Genomic DNA, 13121 nt, shown 5'->3' with positions numbered 1-13121 from the left:
AGTTTGGACAAAAAAAAAATTTTAAATGTAAAAAATTTGTTTTTAGAAAAAATTAAAAAAAAAAAAATTAATAAAGTTTTTCGTCCTTTAGTTTAAAGAATGATTTTCTTAGAAAATATTTAAAAAAAAAATTTATGTATTATATAATACAAAAAAAAAAAATCACAATGAAAAACTGAGTATGCAACATTACCAAATAGCGCCATATAAGTAGAAAAAGTGTAGTTGAATTTTCAGTTGACTCGACCAGAATCGCTTAAGCAGCTAGAGCTATGATTAAGAAGAAATGCGGCCTGCATAAAAAGTGGTTATGTGAACCAAATATCCACTTCTTTAAAATCTGTGCAAACTGCTACAAAATTTATAAACTATTGCCTTGACGAGTAGCTGTCTGCAACACTGTTTGTGGCAGCGTGAATACGCACCAACTATTGTAATCGCACGCCCGCAAACAGCTTGGCGAATGGCGCTGCCTTAACGAATATGTTCATGTAAATTGCGTAATTAAACGGAAATTTTATCGGGTAATGAGCAACCAAAGCAAAAGCGGAGTAAATAAAAACAAAGAAAAAAAATCACTGCATTCACAACAATTTCACTTAACGCATTAAACGAATTTAATTGGCAATGGTTGTTGAGCATTTTATGTTGCTCTTTTTGCTGTGGAAAGTTTATTGAGAGTTGTTGCTATTCGGTGAACTGAAAAGTTCTGAATGTTTTACGCCAGATGACTTCTGTTAACACATCTCCCTACACGGCGATTTATGCTTCAAAAAAAGTTCTTTGACAGGCTTGTGCTTGATGAAGGGAATTGTGGGTCACGGCGTAAAGTTAAAAAAAGAGAAAATTCCAGGCATTCTTCAGCATCACAACGACCAAGGTGAAAAGTCGAAGTAGGCAGCCAAAAAAATTGGAGCTATGTAAGAAGTCAGCACAGCACTCGAATGCAAGAGCAAAGTGGTGATTCCAACGATTCTATTCTGGTTGTGCAATCATCGAAAATGTAGATGAAAACATGGAAATCATTGAGTCGGACTGTCATATGAGCAATTATTCGTTTACGCAAGAACTGTAGAATCTTGAGAATGTCAATGCAAGTCATTTTCATAAGAATAATTATAGGATTGGAATGAATTAAGCTGCACATTTGTACTTTAGAATCTTTTGTGTCCCTTATGCTTTACAATACCGCATCCAGACCCAGTTCCTTAATATACCTGGGCTCGGTTAAGCGTAAGTGCCTCTCATTCGGTCGTAATAGGTCGAGATATTTACTTTTTCTTCTTAATATCGCAATGCATTCGTGAATGCGTAATGGTGTTTCTAGTTCGCTGTGCGTATTCGAATACAACTCAAAAAGTTATGGGAATCCCACTATGAAATTCTCAGAGGCTACTAAGCGTAGTCTCAGTCATTAATAAAACGAATGAAAAACAAGTCTGAGGGCATTTTTTCCCAGAAATGACAAACAACAAATTTTTTTTCTTTTTAATTTAATTAAATTTTTTTTTCCAATTTTTTTTTTTAAGTTTTAGAGTTTTTAATTAAAAAATTTCTTTTTTATGATAAAAAATAAAACAATTTTAAAATTTAAATAGAATCGAATATATTTCTCTTTAAAAGTTCTATACCAAAATTTTCTATTTTGAATAAAACTCGAAAATGTGTAATGATGCTTCTGGTTCGCTGTGATTCGAAAAGTTATGTCAAGTCCCAAAATTTCCCAAAAATTTGTAAGCAAAAAGTTTAATATTTTTTTCAAATTAAAATGCTTTCTTTTAATTTATAATTAATTTTTTTTCCAAATTTAAAGTTTTATAAATAAATTAAAATTTTTAATTCAACACTAAGTTTTGAAAAAAAAACAAAAAAAAAACTTATAACATTTTAATTATAATAAAAAAAAATTATTTAAAAAAAATTTATTTTTGCTACAAAATGTTAGGAAATTTTATTTTTTTTGTTATCATATTTGGGAAAACACCTTCCCCCAGAAATTTAAAATTTAAATTAAAAACAAAAATAAAAAAACAGTTTTTTTCCAAATTTTAAAACCGCGGATATTTCACTTTAAAAAACTATACCAAAATTTTCAACATTTATTAAAACTCAAAATTTTAATTTGGTTTTTCAAATTTTTTCTGTTTATTTCTTATTATAGCCCCAAGCCTATATATAAACCAATTTTCATAAATCGACGTTGACCACTTTTTACTTCACCTAATACTTTTACTGGTGCAATGCGTTTTACCGTTTTGCTGTTAATTGCGATAAACATGGCCTCATTTATTAAATATCATTGTATTATTGGCTGTTGTAAACTAGTGGTAAATGCAAAGCTGCTAGCAATGGCAAGCAATGACGTGAGCATTTCAATGAGGGGGGATTTCAATGATTTCAAATGTATTTGTGTTTGGTTGCTTGTGCGTGGGCGTGGGCGTGAAAGGCTGGCTCACTTTGTTGAGAAGTTGTAAAGTAATATTGTGCGTGATAATTGTAATCGCCATCAATCGGTCATGAACTGAAGCAGAAAATTTGCAATTATCAATTCATAAATGTGGCGGCTAAAAGTCAATTGAATTTAAATACTTTTAAGGGCGTGTGTGTGAGTGGTAAATATATATGTGCAAGGCTGTGTATGGATTTGAACGGAAGTCAGTCGAAGGCTATTAGTACTTACATACATTAACACATACGAGTACAGGATGCATACGGTAATTGAGGATGTGCTTATACGTGGCTATAACTTCTCAAAACCATTATTTTTCTCTTGCCCTTCTTCAGATAAGATAAGGAACACTACAACGTAACTCAAGAAAGGGAAAGCGGGGGGCAGTTATCATCACCATATGTGAAATCTCGAATTTTCTTACGTGCGCCCGTTCATTCGTTCATAAGGTTCGTCGTGAGTTACAAACATCTAGAGGCAATGCAGCATCCGTTGCAAAACACCAAAAAAAAAAACGAGGAATGTTCTGACTTTTTCCGATTTACAGAATTTGTTCAACAAATGCAAGCGATCATTGGCGAGGACCCTTCAAAATCAATGAGAGCCCTAACGAGGGAGTTTACAATTTCTAAGGGTCTTATCCGTTGAGTTGTCCATGAAGATCTCTGGTACAAGTTCTACGTTATGCGCAGAAGACCGTTTATGACAAGGAAAACACGATAATAGCGAGTTAACTGATCAAAATGCCTTCTAAATAAAATTAAACACCCTAAAGCGCCGAAGAACACCGAACTTATGTCCGCTTAACTCCCCAGCCCTTAATCCCCTGAATTGCTACGTACGGAGCGTAGTTGAGCGTGCAACCAAGAAGCATTCTCATAACACTTTTTCTATAGGTGCGTCGTAAGACAGCGACTTTACCTAATTTAAACAAACATCTTTTGTTTTCTGAAGACTGCAATTAATACCGTTATGGTCCACACGAATAGGGGGCATTTGATTCGGGCATGCAATCGTTACCGTTTCCGGTAGAAGTCAACAAAATGCACTTGAATACTCTTTACGCCAGATGTAATTATGATTCCACAAAAAAAAAAATATAGAAGGGGTTAATGATCAAAATGCCGCGTATTTAGCTTAGTAAAGCTCATTAAACAATTTTTTGAGTTTTGCTAAAACTTGTTACGAACCATTTTAGACAACCTAATATTTATATGTTAATAAACGAAAAGAAAAAAATAATAATTTCTCATTGAAAAAGTTTTGCTGACAGCTTGGTAAGATAAAATTTTCCAAAGTTTAAAAGTAAATCACCTCTGGCTCTCGTTAATTTGCTCGTTGACTCGCCATTGCGTATACGTAATCTCAAAGCGTTGCTCGTCATGAGTCGTCCATGTGGTAAGGCTACTTAACAGCGCTTTGTACTGTCAATAAAATGAGTTGTGCACAACCTCGTTAAATGAAATTTTGTGTTTGTAATTAAATCTGTTGTCATTGCTATGCGAGTTCAAAAAGCAAATGCTCTGCCCAATGGCGTATAATGAAAATTTAATGTGAAATATTGGCTGCAGTAGTCTCGTGTTTTATATACACAAATATCTGTTTTTGACGAAATCACATTTATGACTTCAGCTTTTTTTACTGCAGATTAAAAAAGTTTAATAATTTAAAACAATTTTTGGCATATATTTCTATCTGGTAGTTGGTTATTGCATTTTATTATTGTAGAGAGTTTGTCTTCAGGAAAAAAGGAAAGTTGCCATTGAGGATTGCCGACAGTTAATCTAAGCCCCATCATGAAATATTTTGTTGTACATTTATAACAGCTAAATCATGCTTTAGACAAGCTAAAGAAAGAAGAAAACGGAATACAGCTTGCCACATGCGATCTATAAAAAATCTAAAACTGTATACTTAGTTTTTAATTTTCTGATCACTTTAATATTTTAAATGACTCAAAAGGTTCCACTTTACATCATTTTTTAAATCATTCTTTTTTGCATACCTCGTACTGCTCTATATATCAGTTCTATCTTTATTCGAATTTCGTTTATTGTTCAACATCTCACATCTTTGCCCCAAATATTCGAGCCTTTGAACAATTTGAGTAGTTAAACCAAAGTTATTTATTTTATTTCGCAGCATTTCTTTAGCTTTCCAATGATGTTAGCGGTGTATATAAATAATTTGTAAAACTTCAAAAGAAGTGCTAACAAAAAAGTCAAAATAATTAAAACAAGCATAGCTCAGATTGCTCGAAAAAACTCAATGTACTCGGCTCGAGTACAGGTTTGAACATTTTCGAGTAATGGTCTCGTGTGCGGGTATTCGTTGCTCATACGCACCGGGGCTGTTGTGTGAACAAAAGCGAGAGAGCTAGCGGACAAACCTGCTATGCAGCACTCTGAAGGGCAGTCAATTCGGTTACACATAAATGGATGAGCACCCAGCTTGGGATTAGATGACGAGGCCCATCTGGTGGTACAGTGCGTTTATAACTATATCTCATCGAGTTTTTGACAAGTTCTGACTATTCATTAATTCTAATTTAATTGTAATTTTTTTTGTGGAAATATGGTTTATTCTCGTATAAAAATTATATAAACTGAAGCTTCAAACATTTTGCAAATTAAAATAAAAATTCAACAAATTTTCATCAAAACTTTAAACACAACTTTTAGAAAAAGTACGAATACGTAGGGTTATAGCCTATTGGATTTTGTTATAACAAAGTGCAGGCTTGAAATGGTTTGAAAATCTCATTAATGGAAGTCTTATTTTGATGGGGGCTTTGTGAGTTAATATATTGAAACCTTTTTTTTTTATACAAAAGAAGGAACCCAACAACTGACATGAAATCTTCAGCATTTATCTGCTTTCTCAACCAGCGAAATTGCAGGTTATTTGTTATTATTTTAAGCGGTCATTACAAATTTGCTTGGGGACGCATAAATACTAGTACCTAGTAGACCAGTTGACAGCTGTTGTCTCTTATCTCTGCAAGACGACGACACTGCGTTAAATTTGATCAGCAGTTGACCTACATTCTTCAGGTTCGCGTGAAAACTGGTACCATTAGCTCTCTGACCTACTGTGGAATCCCTTCTTTTGCCAAGAAGTGTGAGCGATTTCAATAAATTGCAGTGGGGGTTCGTAAATAAGAGCAATTAAAAATCTGAATATGAGTGTTGGGTCTTATTTCCGATAAAATCAAAAAGAAAAGAATAAAGAAAATAAAAAATAAATAAAAAACTAAAAAAAAAACAAAATAATCAAAAATCAAAACAGGTTGACTAGTCCATTCACACTTTCATTTTCCATATCTTCCCCAGCAGCCACTGCAATTTATCCTTAAAATCAAAAACAAAAAAGTTGCTTTTGCAAAGGTTGCGAGATTCTTCTGGCCACGTGTGGATCAGACACGCTCCATGGAGCATCCAAGGTTAACAAAGCCTTAGTTCTTGAATTTTGAATGTACCCTTACGTGGTATTGTCCACTGTTTATGCTGTGCGACTCGTTATTACTTTATTTATTTATTTACGGTTAACATAAACGTAATTAATCATCATTCGGTCTTCTTTATTTGGTTTTCACAATCCTAAAATTGCCACCCCCTATCGCCTGCGTCGCCTTCCTTCGTCCTTTTTCACCTGCAATTGTATCGCAAGAGACGAATTTGATTTCTCTTCTAAACGTCCCCTATTAGGGCAGCCCTTTCCTGAAATCTAACCTACTTTTGCCAATAAGTACTGGTTTAGGTGAGTGGGCAATTGACAAATTAAGTCCTCTCTAGATTGGCAAAAACTTCACTTAGTGCTATTTTTTTATGTGGTACAAAAGCCTTGTCAATGATCGAACGATTTAGTGGTCGAGGCTGCCTTTAAAGCGTTTAGAAAATGACTTCCCAGAATATTCATGGGCCCACGTCATAAAAAGTTGAGTGATATGAATTTCAGTTCAGAATTCGATTCAGTTGACCTCAGTTGGTCGAACGCGTTTAGTTGCTTAAAGTGTTATTGAGAAAATAAAAGAATAAAAATTACCGCCTGGTCAGTCTTTATATGCTTCACAGCTCATCTAAATCGAACATTTTCCAAATTTAAATTGCAAAAAAGTAGCAAATATTTTATAAAGATAATTATGAAAATTTCAAAAATACAAGTTAAATACATCACATCATCCCTTTCCCTTTTCAGCCGACTTAGTAACTTTTATATTTATATATACAAGACCTATGCGGTTACATTTTTATGGCCACGCATTGTCAGGCTAGATTTATTGGCCAGTTGGTAAATTATGGTTCACGTGTAATTTAATTAAATAAATCTGCATGCACTCAAACATACTATATTCATATAATCGCAAATTAATTGTGACAAGGCTTTGAACGCACTGAAAATTGTGAAGTGACCATAATCGATTGAATTATTGCCACTAATGAATCCATTAAAATTTCACAAAAGAACAATTTCCAATTGGATATGATTTTATGAATTCATGCATTTAATTAAAAAATTAATGAAACAGGTAGAATATATATTATTATATTTCAAATTATGAACAAAGAAATCTGTTAAAGAGAATAAACTATTTTAAATGCAATTAAACATTTATTTTCTGCTTACGTATTGATGAGCTCTTTTTTAAACTAAGAGCGAAATTTTCACCAAATTGCTCTGCCTTTTGAAATGAGGTGCCATTTTCCATTACATATTTTTCGTTATCAAAAGTAAATTTTAGTAAAACCAAAGTAAAACATTTTACAGATTCCGCGGGAAAATAAAACCTGATGCCATTCTGGCGGAATTATGCTGAAGATATAAATAGAAGAAGAATCAGATACAAAGGGCTCTAATGATAAAAGTGAAGAACTTGCATCCCTACCAGCTACGAAGAAGCTCGGATGTGATAAAAGATTATGCCACAGTAAACGGAGTTGTAAAAATTGAGCTATTGATTAGGCAACCCATAAGAATATTTATTTTGTGGTAGTTATTTCTTGTTCAATCAAAAGGTTTCTTCGGCGCATACTTCCTTTATGGGTATTGAAAGTAGTGCCAGTTTGGCTTCTCTAGGGATTTTTGCGTTGGTGTTGTGAAGGATATGTCTGAGAAGAGCTCCAGCAAAATTTTCCAAAGAATAATTCTTTAGAACATTTTCCAGAATTTGTTTCTTGAGTAGTTTCTTGCAGTAAGTGTCAAAACAACCCTTTAGGTGGGAGATAATGGGTTAAAATACGAGAAATACGGTGGAAGATGATGGGTTACGAAATCATTGCTATTAAATTTTGCTGTATACATCTTCATTTCTCATTTCGCGCATATATTTTAACCACTTTTTTTAAAACAAGCTTTTTAAGTCGGAACATGAAAGCTTTAGTAGGCTGTTAAAAAAATCGGGCTACTTTTAAGATATACAAAGAAAGTCCGAGCTGGTTTGAGCCGCTATAGAATTGGAGCACTGTGCAATGGAAACAGCCAAGTGGGACTCGTAGGCGCTCATAGAAAACAAAAAAATAGTTTTGTGAGTACCAATTTCTCTGAAAAACACACTTGAAGGTCTAACATTTTCTGCTGTGTGAACCCAAATTAATGTCGATTTTTACAAAAAATTTTACAAAAAAGTTATATATGAAGAAGGCATCGAATCTATAACTAATAAATTAGCGGCACATCCTACATACATATATGATGCAACTGAAGATGACGTTGAGCACACCTTTTTCCAATGCATGCGTTGGGAACAAGAACTTCGCACGCCGGAGAATGCAGTCTGTCACATAACCACTAAAAAGGTAATCGACCAGATTTTAAGCAGCGGAAAATCGTGAAAAATCATACATGAATTCAGGGATAGTATTCTCCAGATGAAAAAGCGGGAGCAGAGTCTCCAGACATACCATTGCTGCGACGGTGTTTTAAACAAAAAAAAGGCTGTGACCTCCGTTGTAAAGCAGATACGAAGAGGTCAAAAATTTCGAACTTTCAGTCGGAGCCAAATCAACGTTAAGGAATTTACTAAAATTATATTACTGTATGGGGATACTGGACTATGATCTAAAGATCTTAGATTGAGTAGCCGTACAACCGGTTCACATTGCATTACAACCTGTTAAAACATTAGCTTAGTCTCTGTTAATCTGGCTGTGATAGGTTATATGGTAAAAAGGCTTCACATAGTAGCCGCAAAAGCCCATCGTCGATCCCCGTAATGAATCCTCCAGTCCTATCCCTATATATTCATTTAAGTCACAATGAGTTAAAAAATTACTCTTTCCATTTTCGAAGGCATGGGTATAAGCTGAAGAAGGCTTTGGTTGGAATAGTCTGCGACAGGTTAGGTTGGGCTATGTTAGAAAGCAAATAGACTTCGCTTAGTGCTCAAATGTGGAGCACAAAAAAGCTTTCTCCACTCTTACGGCTTAGTGTTCTTACACCTTCTGGTTATTGTGGTCAGAATCAGTCAATCGCTTTGCACATATGCTAATCTTTTATGCTTCATAGCAATACTCTGCCTGAATACGTGAGTAGCACCCACGCTGTCTATTGGCCACGCGCTCAGCTCACTGTGTAAATCCCTCTGGGTGGCATCCCTTTATCTATCTAAGTATTTACACACACACACATGCGTACTTACCCGTGATCCCTCGGATGTTGTCACGCAAGTACCACCATTGTAGCAGCCCATCTTTATACAGTCCACCTCTGTGGCATTATCAACGCCTCCAGCGCCCCCTACAGGCGTCCCTCCACCACGCGCAGTGCCCGCTTCGCCACCCGTTGCCACCGTATTTGAGCTTTCAACTTCTTCGCTACTAGCCACTGTTGTAGTAATCGGCTTGATGCTGGGCGGCGTGTAAGTGCTGTAGACAGGCACCGATGGCGAAGGAGCTGTTGGTGCTGGCGGTGATGGAAGCGTGGTATACGACGGTGTCGCTGTAACAGGCGCGAGCGCTGGTTCGGTTGGTGGTGGATAAGTTGCTACCGCGACGGGTGTAGTTGTTGGCGCTAATGTGGGTGGAGGTGGTGTTGTTGCGGCTGGTGTTGATGATGATGGTGGCAATGTTGGTGGTTGTGGTGGGGGCTGTGTGGTCTCTTCTGCCGATTCTGGCTCTGGCACGATAGTTGTTGGCGCTGCAGATGCTGCGACCGTCGTTGTGGCTGGGCGCGATGTTGTGGTATGACTAACCAAATCTTCGGTGTATAGTGGATGTGTTGTGGTGACCATTACCGTTGGCGCCTTGGGAGGCGCCGCTGTTGTTGGCACGCCCTCATCCACATGATAATAGGGACGATGTGTGGTGTGCTCGACATGATGGTAATGCGTCTCTGTGGTATGTGGTGGATGAGTACGGTCCTCGACACCAGTTTGCGGTGTATGTGTGGTGTGGTGGTGGTGATGATGATGGTGATGATGATGAACTGGTCGCTCAGCGGTCACACCAGCTGTTGGTGTCACTGTCACAGAACTTGTTTCGGCGCCTATTTGTGGTCGTAATGTGGTGCCACCATGCACAATTGCTGGTGTCACCGACGGTAGTGGTGGTGGTGGTGGGTAAGTAGTTGGTCGCGCTGTTGTTACCGTGCTGAAGTCCTTGTAGCGTGTGGTGGCGGAAACTTCGGGGTATTCGGTGAAAAATGGCGCGGCTGTAGTTGGCACGCTCTTGTCCGTCCAAATACGATGTGGTGTGGTGGTCACTTCGTGGTCCGGGTACTCTGGATACTCTGTGGGCAGGTGCTTACCGGGGTATGCGGGTAGGATATGCACTGTGCTGCTGGGATAGAGTATCGCTGTTGTTGGTCGATAGGTGGGACGTGCGGTGGATAAATCAACAGAGAAAGTGGTTTCGATTGTCGTTACATAGTGCTTGAATGGCGGCCGCGTGGAGTATGTGATAATCGGCCGCTCTTCAGATTCAATGCTTTTGGAAACCGGTAAGGAGGGGGGCGTGTAATCTGATTCTGCGCCACTAATCGCTGTTTTGGCTGTTGTGGGGGCAACCTCTTGACTACTACGCGAATCGAAGCGTGCGACTGTGGTGTACTCATCAGAAGTGCCAACTTCCACTGACGCGCTGCCTTCTGAGGAATAAGATGACTCAACGCTGCTGCCTGACTCTGCGGTATACGAACGTGATGACTCTGTGGTATGCGTCTTTTCTTCAGAAGAGGTGGAGATGGAGCTACTAGTTTTTGTCACCTGCTCAGGTGGTGGTTTTCCTTTCTCAGAACCTACTTCGCCTTGTTCCTCTTCAGTTTCTTCAGTCTCGACGGAAGTAGATACTGCTGACGTTGGCGCTGTTGTAGTCACCAACCCTACCACAGATACGTGCGGTGTTGCTTCCGTTGTTGTTGTTATAGTCGCAGCGCTCGTCGTTATCATTGGACGCACTATTGTAGTCGGTGGCATTGTCGATATGGTCACTGTATAATTGCAATCCAACGAATCCTCACCAATCATTAGGCACTCACAGAGCATTCCCGTCAGCAGTGGCGGACACGAACAGGAAAACGTGTCAACACCATCAATGCATACGCCACCATTCATACAGCGCGGTCCCAATTGACACTCATCATACTGATATTCGCACTTTTCGCCATGATAATCAGGCACACAATAGCACGTCGGTATGCTTTCCTCCATCAGACAGAGCGCATTGTTCTGGCATGGATTGTCGGCACAAATGAGTATCTCCTCTTCGCAATTGTTCCCCGTATAGCCCATCGGACAAGCGCACACATACGATGCCAATTTGTCCACACACACACCGCCATTCTGACACGGCGCCGATTCGCACTCGTTGATCTCCTCTTGACAGATACGTCCATGCCAGCCAGCAGTACATTCGCAGGAGAACTCCAGACCGGGACCCTCAATGCATTCACCGCCATTCTGACAGCGCGCACCAGTGCCTGCAATATGGAAGAGTGGGAAAGTTGAGAGCAAGCAATGTGAGTGAACGGCGTTTGTGTGCGTTTGGATGGGTTTGATTGAGTGTAAATGGAGTTTTTAAGTTAGACATTAGTTGTAATGACATTGGAGATTCAGTGTGTGGTGTGAATGTGTGTATGTGAGCAATTTCAAGTGTGCGTTTGTGTTTACGTTTGGTGTAATAAAATTGATTTTTATATTTTCTGGCATTCACGTGCGCTCGATTGGCCACTCTTGCACACTTACCCGTTTCGCAGACAGCCACATCGACTTCACAATTGATACCCAGGTAGCCCGGCTGACAGGTGCAGGTGTAGCCATTGTTCCGGTCACGACAATGTCCACCATTTTGACATGGATTCGACATACATTCATCGACATTTTCCTCACAATTGATTCCTGTTGTTACCAAAAATTGTTATAGTTGACGTTTGTGGGATTTTTGGTATTCGAGTAGATAAAATATGAAAGAAAGAGAAAAGAAAAACAGGAGGTGAGAAGGAAAATTCAATTAATCACGCAAAAAATGTCTATTAAATCTATGCTTTTGCACATGCAGCGATGTTGCTGTATGTATGCTTGTGTGTTGTATGCATGTAATTTTTTAGATTGCTTATTTCTTACGGAGAATAATCCTTTTTGGAGGTAGTAAATTGATTTCCAGCGCGTAAAAATTCAACTTTTTTTTATTCCGGATGGGAAAATCGATATGATTCGACACGCGACCGCAATTATAGTAAATCTGCACTTATTCTACTTTCTCACGAGCATGTTAGAATTTTTAACTAGGCTGAAGAATGTTATGTTGAATGCATCAGGGGGTTTTCAAGAACTTGAGAACATAAAATGTTAATACAGAAATATTGTTGGAATATTTTTTTTAGTATAATCTGGCAGATAATTTCATGGCATTTATTTTTGGGATGTGATATCCGGCAGATGTCCGTGTTACATGGTCTATTCAAGAAGCCGAATTTTTGACTATTTTTTCTAACAAACCAGACAGTATGGCGTTAATGTTGGCTGAAATATTGCAATAAGTTAATTGTTAAGTGCGCTGTATGGCAAGTTGCGAGATCTTTTTGCAACCAAATATCGCCGATGCCTTGCTGATTAATTTTTGGAAGAAAAAATTCAGACAGCATGGCTCGATAGCGCTCGCCGTCCACCATAACGACAGTTTCTTTCTCATTCTGAAAAACATAAGGACCGATGATGCCATCAGCGTGTAACCCGTACGTAAAATGAACTTACAGTTTTATTTATTTTATCAAAGTAAATTTCCACCGGTGAAGACAAAATTAAAAAAAAAACATTTGTATAATAGCGGTCGCCCCTCGGCAGACAATGGCAAACCTCCGAGTGTATTTCTGCCATGAAAAAGCTCCTCATAAAAGTATCTGCCGTTCGGAGTCGGCTTGAAACTGTAGGTCCCTCTATTTGTGGAATAACATCAAGACGCATACCACAAAGAGGAGGAGGAGCTCGGCCAAACACCTAACAGAAGTGTATGCGCCAATTATTTATTTTTTTATTTTATAAATTTACACAATTCGGAAGCGTTGCTTTGGCGTTAAACGGTTCATGATGGCTTGCCTTACTGAACAGAAATGCCAAGACAGTTTGTCATTCTCAGCTGTCAAACCAAAGTTATCGATATCGATGGTTTTCAAGGAGCAAAAAAAAAACTTCGGATGTATTAAAATATGCAATGGAACTTCAAGTTAGTCTCAAGATCTT

General features: G+C 38.0%; 1 protein-coding gene across 5 annotated transcripts in view; it reads right to left on the bottom strand.

Annotated features, from left to right (window-relative positions):
• LOC128864563 (protein eyes shut) overlaps positions 1 to 13121 on the bottom strand; it is a 307203-nt gene that overhangs the window by 98669 nt on the left and 195413 nt on the right. For all 5 annotated transcript variants that reach the window (XM_054104288.1, XM_054104287.1, XM_054104289.1 and 2 more), the window contains 2 exons: positions 11628 to 11780; positions 9087 to 11362 (listed from right to left, as the gene is read on the bottom strand). In XM_054104288.1, the coding sequence (XP_053960263.1) occupies positions 9087 to 11362; positions 11628 to 11780 (2429 nt within the window). The remainder of the gene's footprint in view (positions 1 to 9086; positions 11363 to 11627; positions 11781 to 13121) is intronic.

This window comes from Anastrepha ludens, chromosome 5 (genome assembly GCF_028408465.1).
Source record: "Anastrepha ludens isolate Willacy chromosome 5, idAnaLude1.1, whole genome shotgun sequence".
NCBI lineage: Eukaryota > Metazoa > Arthropoda > Insecta > Diptera > Tephritidae > Anastrepha > Anastrepha ludens.
Note: the sequence above shows the minus strand (reverse complement) of the source record. Positions and strands in the feature narration are given on the sequence as shown.